The sequence below is a fragment of the Protobothrops mucrosquamatus genome, unplaced genomic scaffold (genome assembly GCF_001527695.2).
Source record: "Protobothrops mucrosquamatus isolate PMUCROS unplaced genomic scaffold, P.Mucros_1.0 scaffold91, whole genome shotgun sequence".
NCBI classification, from domain to species: domain Eukaryota; kingdom Metazoa; phylum Chordata; class Lepidosauria; order Squamata; family Viperidae; genus Protobothrops; species Protobothrops mucrosquamatus.
The window spans coordinates 761,678-780,606 of record NW_015386466.1 but is presented as its reverse complement, the minus strand read 5'-3'; the positions used below and the strand labels follow the sequence as shown (position 1 = coordinate 780,606).

General features: G+C 35.7%; 1 protein-coding gene across 1 annotated transcript in view; it reads left to right on the top strand.

The window, feature by feature from the left end:
- Positions 1 to 18,929, top strand: part of FRMD3 (FERM domain containing 3) — an 81,067-nt gene that overhangs the window by 19,045 nt on the left and 43,093 nt on the right. The window contains exons 2-3 of the mRNA XM_015812504.1: positions 9,695 to 9,799; positions 15,980 to 16,022. Of these exons, the coding sequence (XP_015667990.1) occupies positions 9,695 to 9,799; positions 15,980 to 16,022 (148 nt within the window). The remainder of the gene's footprint in view (positions 1 to 9,694; positions 9,800 to 15,979; positions 16,023 to 18,929) is intronic.

Genomic DNA, 18,929 nt, shown 5'->3' with positions numbered 1-18,929 from the left:
AATTAGATAATCAGTATTGTTAGCTTTTGTAGGCTTAGATCCATAAATTGCAAAAAGATTCCAGTATGTTTCTGAAATCAGAATATTCATAGAGAATATTTGGCCTAGATAGCATTAAAATACTTTTAATTGATGTAAAGGATAATGGCTGCATTACGCTCACCCATGAAATATATATATGCAGTATTGTATTTCATAGGTCCTCTGGAATCAGTCTGAGGAAATGATTGATGTTGGTTTGTAGATCTCTGGTTTGTCTTTTTTTTTTCTTTGACACATTGGTTTTATATATAGTTATCTAAATATCCATCCAGTATAACAGGTTATACTGTAGAACTGGAGACATGTGGTTGTCACCACTGATCATGGCAGCTAGAATTGTAATTCAGCAACCTCTGGATGAACATACATTTCCATATTCTAAAATAAGGAAGATGAGGAGTAACAGGAATTTATGATAATTTCACCGTGAATTGTATAGGATATACAGCAAATATTGTTAATTTCTATATACAGCGATATTTTGTTTCTGGCAATATCCCTGGCCTAGTATGTTAAGACAAAATAATTCATTATTTCCGTCAGATAATGGAACTAGATTCTTTCCTGGCATAGGTTTCATTTTCCAGTTAGTGACATTGCCATTGCATTAAGGGTTTGAATTCCTTGGAGGAACAGTGAAATACAATCTTTTGTAGAGTGTCTCATTATTGATGGATATCTTTCCCTGATTGCTTTTAAGTACTTCTTATCATAAATTATTTATTATAATAAATAATAATGACCACATATTCACATTTAGAGAAAGGAACTTGCTACAATATCTGACAAATGCCCTAATATTAAAGATGTTCTTCTGCTTTATACAAATGCAAAAAAAGTGCTCTTCAGAGATATTTAATTGCAGAGTTCTTTGGAAGATAATATTACTAAAATAGGACACAATTTCACATTGTTCAAATTTTTTTTATTATAATACAAAGATTTAAAGGATAGCTACCTTGAAAACGGTTGCATTTGTTTTTTAAATATTTCATACTAAACTAAAACATATTCTGTATGCCAGAATAAATTTTGCCTCCTATCTATTACTACATTCTTAATACAAGATTTTAGCTGTACTTATACGTAGGATCACATTTTTATATTATGTTTCAGATAAAAAAAAGTTGCCTAGGCAGGTCACAAAAAGACAAGGGCAATTTTAAATCATGTATGAATCCAGTAGAATAAAACACAACAATGCAACACAACAACGAGATGAAAAACAGATTATATTAGGAATACTTCCAAGAAAATGTCGATGGAGATTCTCAGGTTATGGTTGTCCCAAAGGTGCTTTTTTCAGGAGGCAACTCGGCTTTCTTGTTTTTTCTTTGAAAACGAACGTTTCGCTTCTCATCCAAGAAGCTTCCTCGGCTCTGACTGGATGGTGGGGAATAGAAGGATTTATATTCCTTGCAGACAACTGGTCTTTTGCATTCATTTAGAGCAGACATATCAAACACAAGGCCCGGGGCCGGATGCGGCCCGCGAAGTGGTTTCATGTGGCCCGCGAAGCCATCCTGGAAACAGTGAGGGAACGGCCCACGCTGCCTTGACCCTGGCAGAGGCCGACTGGGAGCCAATGTACAATTTTGTGGTGGCTATCTATGCTGAAACGCATTCAGTCTTAGCTCCACAAGGCCGTCTAGAAACTGCAAGGAACCGGCCCCTGCCATGTCGGCCCCGCCCCCTGGGTGCATGCTGGGGAGGTGTCACCCTTTGTGAGGAATGAAGAAATGGACCATGCCTTGGTGCTTGCCCCGGTCCCACCCCCTTCTGCCAGAGACCCTCAGATCTGTCCCACTCCTGCCCAGGCCCCCACAGGCACCCTTGACACGAACAATGTAGAGCTGGCCATGCCCACCCAGTAGGCCACACCCACTCCATCCACGGCCACCCAGTAGGCCACACCCACCCTGGCCACACCCACCCGGCCCCCTGAGGGCAATCGCAATGCTGATGCGGCCCTCAATGAAATTGAGTTTGACACCCCTGATTTAGAGAGTCATTGGGGCCATTTAGAGTTTTACCTGTGTCCTCAGGGTCTACTGAGCAGTGCAAATGTGTGTGGAGCCTTTTTGACTACAGGATGTTTTCTGCCCTGTGTCCCTTCACTGTTGAAGACAGGCACAGGCTGTTGCGGGTGAGTCTGTGTTGTCTGCATCTCAAACTGAAGCGCAAATGGTTCCTGTAGTCTGCAATGTTTTCTGGAAATCTGTTCATACTCCCACACCATTCAAAGGGTGTTCATCCCAAAGTGCATGGCTAAATGGCTAAAGAATGCTAAATGGCTAAAGAATGCAAAAGACCAGCTGTCTGCAAGGAATATAAATCCTTCCATTCCCCTCCATCCAGTCAGAGCTGAAGAAGCATCTTGGATGAGAAGCGAAACATCTTCAGGAAAAAAACAAAGAAAGTCCACTTGCCTTTTCAAACAAAAGCATCTTTGCTTCCAAGAAATACATGCTAAAGCAAAAGCTATAGCAAAATATATAAATCTGGCATTCAAAGGACATCTTTTTTTAATTTGGTGTCTTCCAAATTGCAGATGGTTGCAATCCAAATACTTCAAGGGGCCCTAAAGTTAAAAGAAGACTGCACAGTTGCTCTCTGCAAGGGATGATACTCTACAATTGTAGCAAAGTATTTAATAGACTGTTTGCAGAGGAACGTAGATTTTGACCTGGATATGGCTCACAGAATTTACACTTTCTAGGCATTCCTGGAGGTAAGCTATTTATAGTTTCATTCATATAATGGATAAATTGGAACAGCTCCAAGAATTTTGGCAGAATACCTAAGAGATGAGCCTGAACTTTGATTTCTTTTCATCTTAGCTTTTAATTTAAATAAATGCTTAGACTGATACTTAGACTGGGTCTTATTTTTGAGGAAACACGGTACCTTTATAAATTATTTCTCTGTGATTTTTTTTTATCCAACTTTATTGAAAAACAGCTGTTTTTCAATAATTTAGTCAAAATTGCTGCTAAATTGTGTTTTAATTTAGTCATTCTTAGAAGACAATCTGTAAGACATTGTTGGGTGGCATGGAGAATCAGTGTTCCCTGCAGTCTGTTATCAAATTCTGCCAGTGCTATATTAGTTATGTGGAAACTCCTCTTAGGATTTGAGAACCATTTTCCACATTTTATTCTAAACACTCAGCTTTTTAAAAAAAATCATTTTAAAAAGATATTTGTTGACATTGTTTTCAACTTTACTGTGTATGTGGAGTTTTGTAAATACATTGCAAAATGCAAGCGATGGAGATACTTAAAGACAATTTAAAGTGGAAAGAGTTAAAACGATGCTGAACCAGACTGTTGAGTAAACAAGGTCACATCCTTCTGTTGTTGTTTTTTCTTTTTTCTTTCCTGTGTTCCTACTTTTTATATTTTGTGTTCCCATTGTGAGCCTGTCTTTGCAGCTTTGGGTTTACTTTTCCTGTATGGCAACATCAGCAACTAGATGTCTGAAAAGCTTTAATCTAGCCATGTCATAAACACCATTACAAGGAGTTCTCGACTTACAACTAGTTGCTTAATGACTACTCAAAGTTATGGGACCATTCAAAGGTATAGTACTCAAAGGTTCAAAGGTACCAGACACGCCCCCCCCCCCTATACTGCCACTGTAACTGAATCTACCCATCTTACTACTGGTTGTCCTCTTTTTTCTACCTTTTCCAACATTACAATCTTCTCCAGAGAGCTAGATCTTCACATAATGTATCCAAAGTAGGATAAAATGAGTCTGATTATTTGTGCCTTGAGTGATAACTCTGGATTGATTTGTTTAAGCATATCCTGAGACAAATTAATTTCCAAAAATGTGTGGACATGTAGGGGGAAAAACATTAAGAGTGTAACTAATATTACAATATATGAGCAGTAGCCACTAAAATACACTTGCTATACAGTTAGTTTTTATTTTCCTATTTACAGCATCTATGGGGATTTGCCTCATGTTGTGATGCTGTAACGTTCACATGTCTTAGCTATTTCCAGCCAGTGATGAAAACTAAGTGATAGGAAAAGGCTGAATGTTGAGATCTCAGATCACAATGTATATTTGAGTAGATTAAAAAGAAAAAAGAACGAGATAATAATTTTTGGCAGCAATTATTTATTTATAATTGTATCTACTTTAGTTTGACTCTGTAGTGTATGATGATCACAGCATAAACTCTACTTATATTCAGTCTTTTGCGTGTTCTCCCTTTTCCTGTTTTGAATTTGGATGACTGAACAGAAGTTTTGCATTATTTTTATGCTCACTTGATGGACTGGAAATATTTGTGACTTTCTCTGACGTCAGTAAGTTGGAACCGAATGGCATTTTGTTTTAAGATAGAATGGCATTTACATTAAGTAATTGTGTGACTGGGACTAAATGCTTAGTATATTTCAAAGAATGCACTCAATTACATGCAAATATTTTTTTGTGTGCATGTGATGGAAGGAGTGGTATAAAAAGAAAGGCAACATTTATCCATTGAATATGCTATGAAAAAATTGTGGAGACCCTGCTTTTAACATGAGGAATTGTGTAGAATTGTAACATAAAGCAACCTAGATACATATAGTATAAAGAAGCATTGAAAAATCTTAGTTCTACAAATGAACAAAAAAAGCTCCTAGTTTTCGACATGAATGCATATTTTTATTTTATTTTACTTTAATAAATGCATAATGAACATATGATCCAATTAAGAACTTATCCTAGTTCACTTGTGCATATAAAATATGGAGCGCATCTTCTAGTGCATGGGTGTCAAACTCAATTGCATCATGTGACGTATCGTGACATATCGTGACGATTTTTGCCTTTGTGGAGCCGGGTTGGGCATGGCCTGCGTGTAATGCATCCGATCTGCGGGCCACCAGTTTGACACCCCTGTTCTAGTGTGTTATGTGTCTCTGTTTTATAGCTTTGCTTTTATTTCTTCCTCTTTACAAGCTTCTTTGATATGATTGATATGACATTGAGTTTCTACATTTTACAGCCATTTATTCCTCTTTTCGGTCCTCAGATTACTTCTTTGATTGCTATTTCATAAGGAATGTGTGCATGACTAGTGCGGCATATTTTGCTAAGCCCTAATGTGGTTCGTCTGGTAATGGATTAGCATATTGTACGTGTTTAGCTATTTTGAGTGTATTCAAGAAGAAAGGAAGATAAAATAGAATTATTAGTAATTATAATAATGATCATGCTGCTTTGCAAACAGTAGAATATAGCTTAGCATATGTATAACTCTAGTCAATTATTTATTCAGTAATCTATGATTAATAAAATGAAGTCTTGCATATTCTATTTAGGAAGCACTGGAGGGTTCCATCTAATGCTATATGAATAAATCATCTCCCTTTTCTCCTTGTCCCTGCAGTCTTGTGCCTCCAGTTTCATTCAGAAAATTTTGTAATTCTACAGAGCAAATTTCATATTCATTCAGGGAGTGGAGGGGCAGAATTTGTTCCACTAGCCTTGTCTTGACTGTTAGTGACACTATTATTTTGTATATTTAAAATATTTTATATCTGAAACAAAACCAGCTGTACTTTATGAAAATATTATATTGACTGAATTGTTCATCATGAACATTCTTACATTAGATTACTTTTTGTCTCATTTATTAGGTATAATATATGTGTTGTATATATTGAAATTTGCAATTATACAAGTGATTTACCTTGTGTCCTTAATTTAGCATACATACTGTTTTGTAGGTTGAAAAAAAATGCCTTACTTTTATTATTTGACCTTCTAGGCCTAAAACTGGAAAAGCAAGCTTGAAATATATCACTCTACATCAAAAAACTATTCTGTGACTCTAGGTTATCTGTTAACTTAGAACAAAAATGCAGTTAATACATAATTTTGTTTTATGGATAAAGGATATATCAATATCAATTGATCTAAGTAGCTATTGTTTTTGTATGATTCACTCTATCTGGTAAATCATATTCAGGTTTTTAAAAATGAGAACTTTGATTGATATGCCAGCTGCATTCCTTTCTGAAAGATAATGATCTTAATATTATGATGCATACTCTGGAAACCTCTAGGCCAGGGATAGGCAACCTTGGCTCTTTTATGACTCGTGGACTTCAACTCCCAGAATTCCTGAGCCAGCATGGCTCAGCTTGGAAACTCTCCCTTTCCCTCAGCATGGCTGGCTCAGGAATTCTGGGAGTTGAAGTCCATGAGTCATAAAAGAGCCAAGGTTGCATACCCCTGCTCTAGGCTTAACCGTAGTAGACTCTAGATAGGGGTTACACTTATATTCAGTGTGAATACTTAAGTTGGTTTAAAACTCAGCAGTGAAGTTGGCCTTGGGAAGAATGTGATGAGACCACGTATAATTTGGTGTGTGTGTGTTTGTTTCTGGGTGAAATGCAAAGTGCTTTGTGTGTGTGTGTGTATGTGTGTGTGCATACATGCATACATGTGTGCATTTTTGACTATGGGTGACTGCGTGGATTACTTGTAGCTCCTGTAGGTTTTCTTGGCATGGCTTTTTTTTTTTGAAATGGTTTGCCATTACCTCCTTTCTAGGACTGAGAGAGAGTGGTTGGCTCAAGGTCAGTCAGCTGGTTTCATATTTAAGGTACGATCAGAACTACAGTCTCCTGGATTCTAGTCTGATGCCTTGTTCACTACATCAAACTGGCTCTGTTTTTGTTTCTGGGCAAAGAATATATTACAAATATTTTACAACCCCACATGGCGCATGTCCAGGGTTCTTAAGATAATGTTCTTTCTATAAAAACCTCAATGCTTATTGAGCCTTGTCTGTTTGGAACATACTCCCTGTAGAATTAAGGAATTCTAACATCTATTTTCTTTTCTAAAAGATCCTTAAAATGTATCATTTTGTATAGGCTTCTAGATGTTGATTTTGTTAATTTTAATTATTTGTTTACTTTTTTGCTTGCTATCTTAACAATTTTTAATATCATGGTTTTAAATGTGCTTTTATTGCAAACTGCTAAGAGCAGTGGACAGAGATAAATCAAATTAAGCAAGTAAATAAAACCAAAATTGTATGTTTTCCTGGCAGCTGTAATGGTGAAAAGAAGGAGATACAGTGTAAACAAAAAAGATGATGAATTTCTCGGGGGAGGAAAGAAGATTGCTTTGGGACCAGAAACCAGATGGGAACAAAGCTACTGAGAAATTGCAGCAGGATTGTGAAGGAAGCAAAGCAGAAGAATCTTTGCTCTTGTTTCAAATCAACTGTAGAAAAGATAGGGAAAAAATTCCTTCAGCCTCCAAACTGAGCCTACAATACATATTGTGCAAGGCTTCAGTCCATGTTCCAAAATGGCACAAAGCTATTGTTTCGTTTGGAGATTAATTCTATAAAAATTATCTGGGAGTATCTCCCATTAGTCTCAAAACGCTTGCATTTGACTGTAAAGGATTCTTTACAGTCATAGAATTACACACTATGGCTAGGCTAGCTTATTAAATTCTCATTCTATTTTTTTTTGTCTTGTATTTCAAGAATCTTGATTTCTGTATTCATGTTGTAGTATATTGGCATTGGACTGAATTTTAACTAAATTATCCATTTTATTTTGGAAAAAAAACCCAGCAAAACCCAAAAGCTTCTGGGCTGTCAGAAAAGAGATGTCCAAATGGCTGAAAGGAAAAGAGGCAAAATCTGTTATGACAGCACAGTGTTTTAGGTTTGATTCCAAAAGGGTACTTTCAGAATACATGGACTCAATCGCCTGCAACTCCTCAAAGCAGCCTCACCTTTTCTGGGATTACGAAGTTTTCTTGGGATAATTCTGTTTGGTTTTAGAGCATAGTTAAGAATATCAAGGTGGATATTCATACAAAAAGGAAATGTTCTTGGTCAAGCTTGATTCTTGGTTACTTCGGGGACTCATCCATGTAGATTTTATGGTACCAATACAAAAGTGGTTTTCTGTTACTTTCTATAATGTTTCAATATTTCAATCTAGTTTGCCGTCCAAGTCCTTCTTCATAATCTCCTATCCCAGTTCTAACCATATATAGTCTTCTTTAGCTTTATGAGATCAGCCAGGGTTGACTAGTTATTGCTACTTAGTTAGCCTTTATAGTGCTTCAGTGAAAAGGCATATTTTGCAAATTTTAGAACTGCATATAAAGGCAGTGAGAAAAACAGCTCATGGAAAGTTAAAAATCTTAGAATTGTAAAATGCTTGTATTTGCAAAAAATATATCTTGAAATTGCACAGAACTTTGGTATAAACGTTTGACATCATGACTGGTTCTATTGGTGATATTGTTACATTGATAACAGAATAGAAAAATATTTCTAAGTGGGCTCTCCCTTTCTAAATGTGTTTAATTTAGAGTGGGTTCCTCGGCTTAAGGAACAAGTTTAAGGAAACATAAACCATGCGGAGTGCAGTAAGGTATTTTACTAATCTGCTAATCTGAGATACATGCAGAATTTTTGATAACTTAAATTAAGTTTTTGTATTTGATTGAAAGAGAAGATAGAATTGAAACCTAAATTAATCTTAGGTGGATTCACTTAAATCAATCAAACTTGGTTATGCTTAATCAGTGTTCTTATTCAATGTACAATTCAATGTTCTTATTCAATGTACAATGTACAATTAAAATAAGATACAACTTATATTTAATAAAAACAACAACAACAACAACAATAATACGGTAATAATAATAATAATAATAATAATAATAATAATAATAATAATAATAATAATAATAGGAACTGCTTCCATCCTGCAACAATATCTGTAATACCATCAAACATCCACATCTCCCTATCCCAGGTCCTTGGTAAGGACTCGATCAGTAGACAAAAATGCCAAATCCAGTCTGAACATCTGGCTGACTATGTGATAATCAACAGCAATAACAACAACAATAATAATAAAGTTGGAAGGGACCTTGGAGGTCATCTAGTCCACCCTGCTCAGGCAGGAAACCCTATACCAGTGATGGCGAACCTTTTAGAGACCGAGTGCCCAAACTGCAACCCAAAACCCACTTATGCATGGTCGGGTGCCGAGTGGGTGTGGCCCATTGGGTGCGTGTGGCCTATTGGGTGGGCGGTGGTAACAGCAGACTGGGTGGGACTAAAAAGTTCAATCAATCAATTCCAACTTTGCAAGATCTTTTTTTTCCCCGCGAGAAGTTGAAATTGACTGATTGATTGAACCTTTTTTTTTGTACACGGTGGCGGAGACCTAAAGCGAAAAGGTTTTATAAACCCAGCTGAAGGCCTAGGACTGGGACGACGGAGCGCGTGCCCACAGAGAGGGCTCTGAGTGCCGCCTCTGGCACCCATGCCATAGGGTCGCTACCACTGCCCTATACCATTTCGGACAAATGGCTGTCCAGTCTCTTCTTAAAAACTTCCAGTGTTGGAGCATTCACCGCTTCTGGAAGCAGGTTGTTCCACTGGTTAATTGTTCTAACTGTCAGGAAGTTTCTCCTTAGTTTTCTGACAGAAATAAATATATAATGGGTGTATTTAAAGTTAATAAAGTTAACATACTATATATGTGTGTGTGTGTGTGTGTGTGTGTGTGTGTGTGTGTGTGTGTAAAATACATAGGTTATATATGCATATACCTATAGGCTCTACCTATTTGTATTGCCTTTTCTTTTTCAGAGAGAGACCAAAGGCCAGTTTCTCATAGATCATGTTTGCAATCACTACTGTTTGCTAGAAAAAGACTATTTTGGCATTCGCTATGTGGATTCTGAAAAACAGCGGGTATGTATACAAATTCTCTCATAATTTATTTAAAGTGATGTTATTTCAGTGAAACTGCTAGCTAGTATACTTTCATTCCTCTGGCACAAATGCTTTAAATAGTGATGTCCAAAGAGATGATAAGTGTTCATTTTGAGCCAAAATATATGTTATTGCCAGAGAATTGGCAGCTAATTAAGGATATAATGTGAAGGTAACTGTGTTTACTGTTGTGTCACTTCCTCAACAATGCCTATTTCAGTGCATTTGGAATGGGATTTCTAAAGAACCTAGCCTTAAGTTATAAGGATTACCATAGAGCATGGGTGTCAAACTCGCCATGTCACGTGACGTGTCGTGACGTATTGCGACTCTTTTTGCATTGCCGGCAATGGGGTGGGTGCAGCTTCGATGTGATGAAACTGGCCCGTGGGCCGGCAGTTTGACACCCCTGCCATAGAGCCAATCTCCGGTGAAGCCTTTTTAGCTTAATTAGAGCTTCAAGTGATTAATGATTTTAAGAAGACATCCTTCAGCTTAGAATGTACTGGGTTCTGATTACAAGTACTTTTCATGGTTATATCAGAGGCATATCTTGACTGAGTGATAATCTATATCTTAATCTATCTTCACAGACATTACTTTGACCTGCTTAACTGAGATAATGTAATCAAAAATTGACTTACTTTCTCCTAATGTACTGTAAGCAGAATGTTTCAACCTGGCTAATATGATTGGATTTAATTTAGTTGAATCCAAATCTGTCCACTTTTTCTCATATAGGCAAACAATAAAATATGCAAACAGTGAGTTAGGCAATTTATTTTTTATTGAAAATAAAATCAAAGTGCAAGAACATACTTCTGAAATTCAACTTGCAACCAATCTTCAAATGGCTCCTTAGACTTTTAAAATTATAGCTACCAGATCTGCCTATGGACATTCTCAGCCATCCAGGTCATGATTGTCCCAAAGCTGCTTTTTCAAAAAGCAACTGAACTTTGCTTTTTCCTTGATGACATTTTGCTTCCCATCCAAGAAGTTCTTTAGTTCTGATTGAATGGTGGAGAATGGAAAGATTTATATTCTTTGCAGTCATCTGCAAGGAATATAAATCCTTCCATTCGTCACCATTCAGTCAGAATTGAAGAAGCTTCTTGGATAAGAAGCAAAACATCTTCAAGGAAAAAAACAAAAAAAGTCCACTTGCCTTTTGAAAAAGCAGCTTTGGGAGTACCAGATCTGTGTTGCAGAAATTCACATAATCAAAAGTCGACAGCAGAGAGTTAGCATTGCTGTATTTCTTTGTTGCCATCTAATGGCTTTCTGGATTTTTTTCAACCTAGATTTTGTACAAATATCTTCCTCATCAAGAAACAAAGCTTTCAGTGAAGCAGTATATCTGCCAGATGCACCAATAAATTTGATTAATCTATTAAAAGTATTTGCAAGAGGTGCCTTCCAAAATATATGTTTTATGAATGCAGCATCCCTTCTCAAAAATTTATGGTTTGACTGTCTGTAATTGTATATATATATAGCGTCAGTCTTTTGCTGGAAAAGTAAGTGTTGCTGTACGCATACATGGAGACAACTAGAAGTAACCTTTGAAGCAGTCACAGGAGACTTTAACGAAGAGTGTGAGTGCTTTGCTTCTTTGTGCTAACACACTTTTCAAATGCTTTGCACTTCTATAAGTTTACACATAATACAACCATTTAGTCTTGTGCTTCATATAGCAAAATAACTAAAACTATTGCTTTTATGTAATTAGAACAAAAAGAATGTGATGCTTTTCAGGTGGGTAGGAAATGAAATCAATTTTTACATTTTGACGCACAAACAAAACATGAAAGTAATAAAAATTGTTAGATCAGAATATTGTTTAGCATACCATCCCAGTATTTCTGAATTGTGCCGCTTGACTTTCAAATACGACAGAGTTTGCTTAATTACAGAATCTGCATTTCTAGAACCCTATAGCTCAACTAAGATTTATTGCTTATATTGAAGGATTCATTCAGATTTATGAGTGTGTTAATCCATTGCTGAACTGCACAAAATGATAGGCCTTTTGATGGAAGAAATAATGCACACAGCCAGCTGGATAGCAATAGCTCAGTGTTTTTATAACAGTAGCAATATTTATCCTTTGAAATTGTTCTTTGTTAGAATTTGATCTCTCTCAGAATCTCTTTCAGATGCTCCATTATAAAATGTATTTTAATCTATGGCTTAAAATAAAATAGTCAGATATTCTGGAGAAGTGTTGTTAGTGTCCCTAAGACTAATCTCATACTTTGCTGATATCTATATAGTAGTTCATAAAATAAAAATAGCTTCAGGCTTCTTGCTGATGCAGAGGGATGCATTTCCACTTTTGCTGTTATTTGGAAGTGGATATATGCATTACGGAATAGGATCAATATTTAAAAATGTAGCTCATGCAGCAGCTTTTATTTAGCTAATTAAATAATTCTGCAGTAGAGAAGGATAGGAAGGTAAAGCCCAATTCTTATGATTTTAAAGCTAGCAGAATATTTTGACAAGTCTTAATATTGGCTTAATTTGCACTAATTAAGAGCTAGTCTTGCTTGTAAGGGCAAGTTGAATATAGACTCTAGGCTTTTTCCCCAGCTTCTTTCACACAGCATTGTATTTCAGCTGTTGTGACACATGCCTTTGGGGGTAAGATTGAAGATGGAACTATAAACACTATGACTTTGTTACTGCATTTTTAAAGGTTGCTCTAATTTTTGCCTCCTGTCAGTTTAGTCTATATATGTCATTTGTGTATGAACGACGTATTCCACACAAAGGAGACAGAGATGTGCAGATCATTAGTTTCCTTTTTTTTCTAGCCACAGATTCATCTTTCTTATTTATTTATTTATTTATTTGTTTGTTTGTTTGTTTGTTTGTTTGTTTATACATTTATAGGCCACCTATCTCACCTCAAGGTAACTTGAGTTATGAACCCCAAAAACAAAGGAGACAGAGATGAGCAGATCATTAATTTCCTTTTTTTTTCTAACCACAGATTCAGCTATTTATTTATTTATTTATTTATTTATTTATTTATTTATTTATTTATTTATTTATTTATTTATAAATTTATAGGCCACCTATCTCACCTCAAGGTAACTTGAGTTATGAACCCAAAAATCCATTAGAAATGAACACACTTCCTTCATGGATGTGCTATTATTGCCTAAGATAACTGGCAGCTCATACTAATATCTTGTTATTCATTTTTCTAGTAGAAATAGAAAATAGATACAGAATAGATACATGGGAACTCCTTGAAATTTGATTCCAGTGGCTGAAATCTAGAGGTAGATTTCAGAATAGTTAGACAAATGGACCATGATAGTACCCTACAGACCAATAAAAACTACATGGAATTAAAATCTAGTTTACTTTGAAACTATAGTCAAGAGTGCCAAATAAGCTGAAATGTAATTAAAATCGGTTTATTTTTATGTGAGGTCAGAATCCCCCAATGGAAAATTGTTCAAAGTTAATGAGATTTAGTATTTATACTTTGGGACTTCTTTTTCTATTAAAATTTTCACAACAGCAATACTCCTTACAGTTGAGTCCTAAAATAAGTGTCATAATTTTTTATCATCATTGACTGTTTCTTTTTTGTATTAATTGAGCAAGTAAGTTAAAGCTAATAGTTCTTTCCAAAGAACCATTGATTTCCCAGTCATGTATTTTCTTTCACAATTTTCCTCCATTACTCTTCCTTTGTTTTCTGTCTTCTCCTATTAAATCCATAACATTCCATAGCCACTAATCATTCATCAATGTTGTTCTTTTCTTTAGAGGCAAGTGCAAGAGACTAAGGCAATATAAATGATGAAAACAGTACTGCACTATTACAATTCAAAGTTCTGTCCATTTTGTAAGTGTGTCATGAAGTTGCACACACAGTCTAAAAAACGACAGAGTTTTAATGCAGGCTTTGGACCTGGAGAACACCTTTCCTTCCCTAATATTTATGTTTGTTTATTTTATTTATTTATGTATCATACTTCTTAACTACCTGTAGAGGGGCTCCGGGCGGTGTTATTTTCTGACAAATCCACTGACACTTTTTTATACAGTTGACACTATGATATTATTTCAAATATAAAGTAATTAATAAGTCTGTGCCTGCATTGAAATAATAATAACAATAGACATATACTTTAATTAACTGTATGCAACCTGCATAACACTCAAAAGTGAACAGTGTTTTTCAACTTTGGCTATTTTTAAGATGTAGGGATTTCAACTTCCAGAATTCCACAGCCAGCATATTTGCTGGGGAATTTCTGGAAGCTGAAGTGCATACTTCTTATATTTGCTGAGGTTGAGAAATACTTCTCTAGAAAAAAATATAATTAGTGAGGTTGTTGAATTTGCAGGTAAGACACATTTTTTCCAAATAATTCCAAACTCTCAGATAGAGTGAAAAACTGCAGTTTTTTTCAAAACCTGCTGACTAGATAGCAAAAGGGGTAGATTGGAGTCAACATTAATTTCACTGTCCCACCCATCAGGGACACCCATTTCATTTGTTGATAGATCTTAAACTTAGCTCTAGAAATACTTTGGTCTTACAGTAGAAATTAAACATATTGGCACCATCTCCTTTTCAGAAACTAATATTGGACTACTTTAAATCAGAACACTTAGCATCTCTGTGAATGTCTCATGATATAAGAAAATATAATCAAAATAATATTTTATTTCTTCCACTCATGATTAATGCTTCCCTAGATGTAGGAATAATAGGCACATATAGGAAAATTGGCATTTAATATTCTTAAACCTTTTTTTAAAAAAAAAGACCCTTGTAAGTTCCAATGAAATAACCTTTCCCATGTTGAGGCTTTGTGCTGTGGAGGCATACATAACAAATAAGTCTGCTCAGCAGTGTGAATAATTGCAAGGACACCTGCCATGGTAAATAGCTAGTAGCTATTGCTGGATATTAAAATGCTGATTAGAGATGATGTTTAGAAAGTGTAGAGCAATATACTTTCCAAAAAAAGCAAGCAATAAGAAAAAATCCTGCAGGTGCAACTGTGTCCTAGTAAAGGTTGTATACTAATAACCCATTGCCCTCAGAATAAAAAAAAGTTCTCTAAAAGTCTTCAGTTTGTCATTTTAAGAAATATAACTAATATAAATATTAACCAATTCAATTATTTCCAGAATGATATAAAATACTGGTTTACATAAATGAACTATGCAGAAATGTGCATTTATGAAATGGTCAGGTGAATGTCTAAACAATATGAACCAATGTAAATATACATTTATTGACTTTGATGGTTTGTAGCAATTTAATTTGCTTATGTGTGCACTTTATTTTTTCTTGACTTGCACTAGGAGAAAACAAATTTACATGGTTGCTAAGCATATAATCAAATCAGCAGTCTGTTTCTCCACAAGTACCCACTTAAAAGTAATCCGGGAGAAATACTTAGATATTGTGACCTCTAGAGCTCTCTGTTCCTCATTAAAGCATTTGTATACAACATTTTGTTTAAATTTCCATACAAGCTTGAGAAAAGATTCAGTTCATTAAAACAGTAACATCTTTTTAAAGGAAGCTTAAAAAGAGATGAGGCTGGCTTAATAAATAGCAAAGAGATGCTATGTTCATACAATTTCAAAACAGGTTTTTGAATAGTTTTTGAAGAGTGCACTGCTTTAATATGCAAATATTTTGTTTAATTTTATCTCGCAGTGTTGTTTTGTGGATAATTTATGTACAAAAGAATAGGATCTTATAAGACTTCCAGACTGCCTTGGAGGGAAAAAAAACTAAATAAAAATGTAGCAAGATAAAGTAAGGATCTTTTTATTAAATTAGGAAACTGCTAGTATATTTGTACCTCTTCATAGAAACTGCATAATACTGAATCTAAAATCGGCCATTCTTTACTCCCCTGTTCAAGTTTGAACAAACTTAAATATATCTATTATGTATTTGTGATCTCATTAGCTGGTGCTGTTCACTTACAGATGTTACTTTCTGTCTTTCCTCAGACATGTATGTCCTCATTTTGAAACTGTTAATAGAAACACAATAGAAATCACAGCTAAGACGACACTGTTATCAGTTTACTACAATCTTGTGCTTGTAAGAAAATGATATTTTTTGCAATACTTTTGACTGGTGGCTTCTATCTTTTTTTACAGCATTGGCTTGAGCCCAATAAATCTATCTTCAGGCAAATGAAATGTAAGTGTTAGAAGCCCATTTCATATATTGAACTGTTATTTTAAAATGCCAGTGTTTTGCAATAATTTTCTGCATTATGCCTTATTTAAAAAAATAACTTCAATAAATAACTTTAATATATTCTGTTTAAGGCATTGAGCTCTCTCTCTATATTTTTTTTTAAAAAATTAGAACAGCCTTCCTCAATCAAATGTGCTTTCATACAATATCAGCCAACAGGATTAATGGATGATGGGATTTAAAGCCTAACACACAAAGAAAAAGCTGATTGAGAAAGGCTAACAACTTGAGAAAGGAACTTGGGAAGCAGCTAAAGAGGGGTGGGGATCTAAAAATATATTCTTCAATTCATTTTAAAGTTAGTATTCTATGGATTTGTCCCCTTAGGCTTCATTGGAGGATTTTGCCTAGCTTTTCAGCAGTGTTATCTAATCTATGATGTAGCTCCAAACACATTCCTCTACAAAGCTCTCCAGTTGGAAACTTCATAGTTCTAAGCTCCACATTGCATTAGGAACAATGAATTATTTCCCTCTCCTGCCCACATCATTTGCTTATTTTTTAAAAATAAAAACAGCTTGGCTTTTCCAGAGACTTACGTTCAATAACTGAGTCAAAAACAAATATTCCATTAAGTTACAGTTTGAAGTATCTAAATCTACATTATATATATGTAACTTGCAGTGCCATTCGAAATCCAGTATGCAAGAACAGTATCTGACATAAGGCCATTCCTTAGGCTTTTTGGATGACTGGGATGATTAATGGGTTCTTGGTTTCAAGCATGTCATTCCTATGCCCAGAGCCAACCCTCTAGACAGAAATCATAGGCTTTCCATTTTCTTCTTTTATGGATTCTGCTCAGGGAACAAATGGGGATTTGAACTATCAGGTCCCTTGAGGAGAAAAGGATTTGTGTTAGAAAGAGTGGGAAATAGGAATCCTACATGTTTGCCTGCCCAGCTCTCAGAGACTCAGTTAAAGTGTCCTCTGTTCTAAGGGATAAAGTTTAATTTCATTTAAGCTGTCATTCTGTGATTACTTCTTTTAATTGTGGAATGGCTGTCTGATCTATTGGCACAACTACTATGATCTTCTAGAGATTGCATCCTAAGTCTTCAAAGAAAGCTCAGTTTGCAGTCCATAAATGCTTAACGGTGAGACCTATTGCTTGATCTATTGACATATGCTTTAGCTGCTCTATGACAAAAAGAGAAGTTTTATCCACATACCCTCAGTAGAATTGCCATTTTTAACAAAGGCATTAGTGCCATTTCTAGCATCTAGCATTGTGTTACAGAAGAAGGATCAATATACATAAATGGATATAATTAGGGCTCAGACTGTATACTTGCATATTCACTAATGGCTATTGAATCGATGGAACATCTTTTGTTTAAACATGTATAGGATTATGTTGCAGCCTTAGCTGTTGCAAGCATTTTTTTATCTCTAGAATAAATAATATCATTTAAAGTAAGTTTTCTAAGGGAGATGAAATGCATTAACAAATCAATTATATATTACAAGAAGTACTGAATATGCTTGGAATTCCTTACTCCCTAATCTACATTATCTTTACCTGATGTTCTTCCATTGGAATATGAGACTTCTGGTTTTAGGAAGACCTTCAGTTTGTTGTGACTTATAGGTTTTACTGTTTTATTGTTGCTTTTACAATTTTTATGTTTTTCTACTTTTTCTATAATGATCTTTCAAATATTTTCATAATATTTTAATTTCTTTCCCTTTTAAAGTGAAGCTGTGATACTTATTTTAGGATTGTTTAAGTTTAAATAATCCATAATGCCTTTATTAAGAACCAATCATTTTCATCTTTTTTCCCATACCCTCAGGGAAAGTATCATGTGTTATACAATGGTAGTATAATAAGATTAGATAAAAACACTCAAACTGACCAAGATTCACAAACTTCAAGCAGATGCAGGCTCTTTTGCATTCAACTTCAATTCCCAGTGTGTGGTGTACGGATGCTGAAATTATTTTTTCCCCTTTGTTTCATACCATTGCATCTCTCCTCAGGGTCCAGATAAGAGTCCCCTCCCCCCGCCACCTGTTTCTAAATGTATTTGAATAGAACTTTCTAAAATAAGAGCTGAGCACATGAATATGTTTTATTTTAACAAAGAAAATGCTAGAATCAGATTAATTATACAATCGAATATTGAAATTCATGATATCTAGCAGAAATAAAGGTAGGGAAGCAATTATATATTGTGTAATTATGCATGCATGTATATAATTAATATGTACATAATTACATACATACAATTATGTGCATATATAAGTATGTACATAGGAAATCCCTACATGGCTTGGAGCCAAGTTGTTTGACAGATTACCTCTCTCCAATTGTATCTATCCAGCCCACCAGAACCGGAAGGCAGGGCATGTTGCAGGTCCCAACTATCAAGGAAGTACACCTGGTGGGGCCTAGGAAAAGGGCCTTCCCTGTGATGACTTCCTTCCTATGGAATATCATTCCCCCAGATCGAGCTCTGCTCGATCCCCAGGAACCTTAGATCCTCCGGCCCGGGCCCACCGGCTGATGTTATGCAACGCCAGGTCCGTGGTAAATAAGGCCCCCCTCATTCAAGAACTGATTCAAGAGGGGGGAGCGGACCTGGCGGGTATCACCGAGACCTGGTTGGGCATGGAAGGGGGAGTTCCCCTTGTTGATCTGTGCTCACCAGGTTTCCAAGCATTCCATCAGCCGAGGGCCCGGGGTAGGGGCGGGGGGGTGGCGGTCATTATAAGGGAGAATATGTGTCCAAGGGAGACCACTGTGCCTCAGATAGACGGTGTTGAGTCCCTCCTTGTGAAGTGGGGGCAAGGGGTGCAAGTGGGCTTGTTGATAATATACCTGGCCCCCTGCTATGTGTCAAC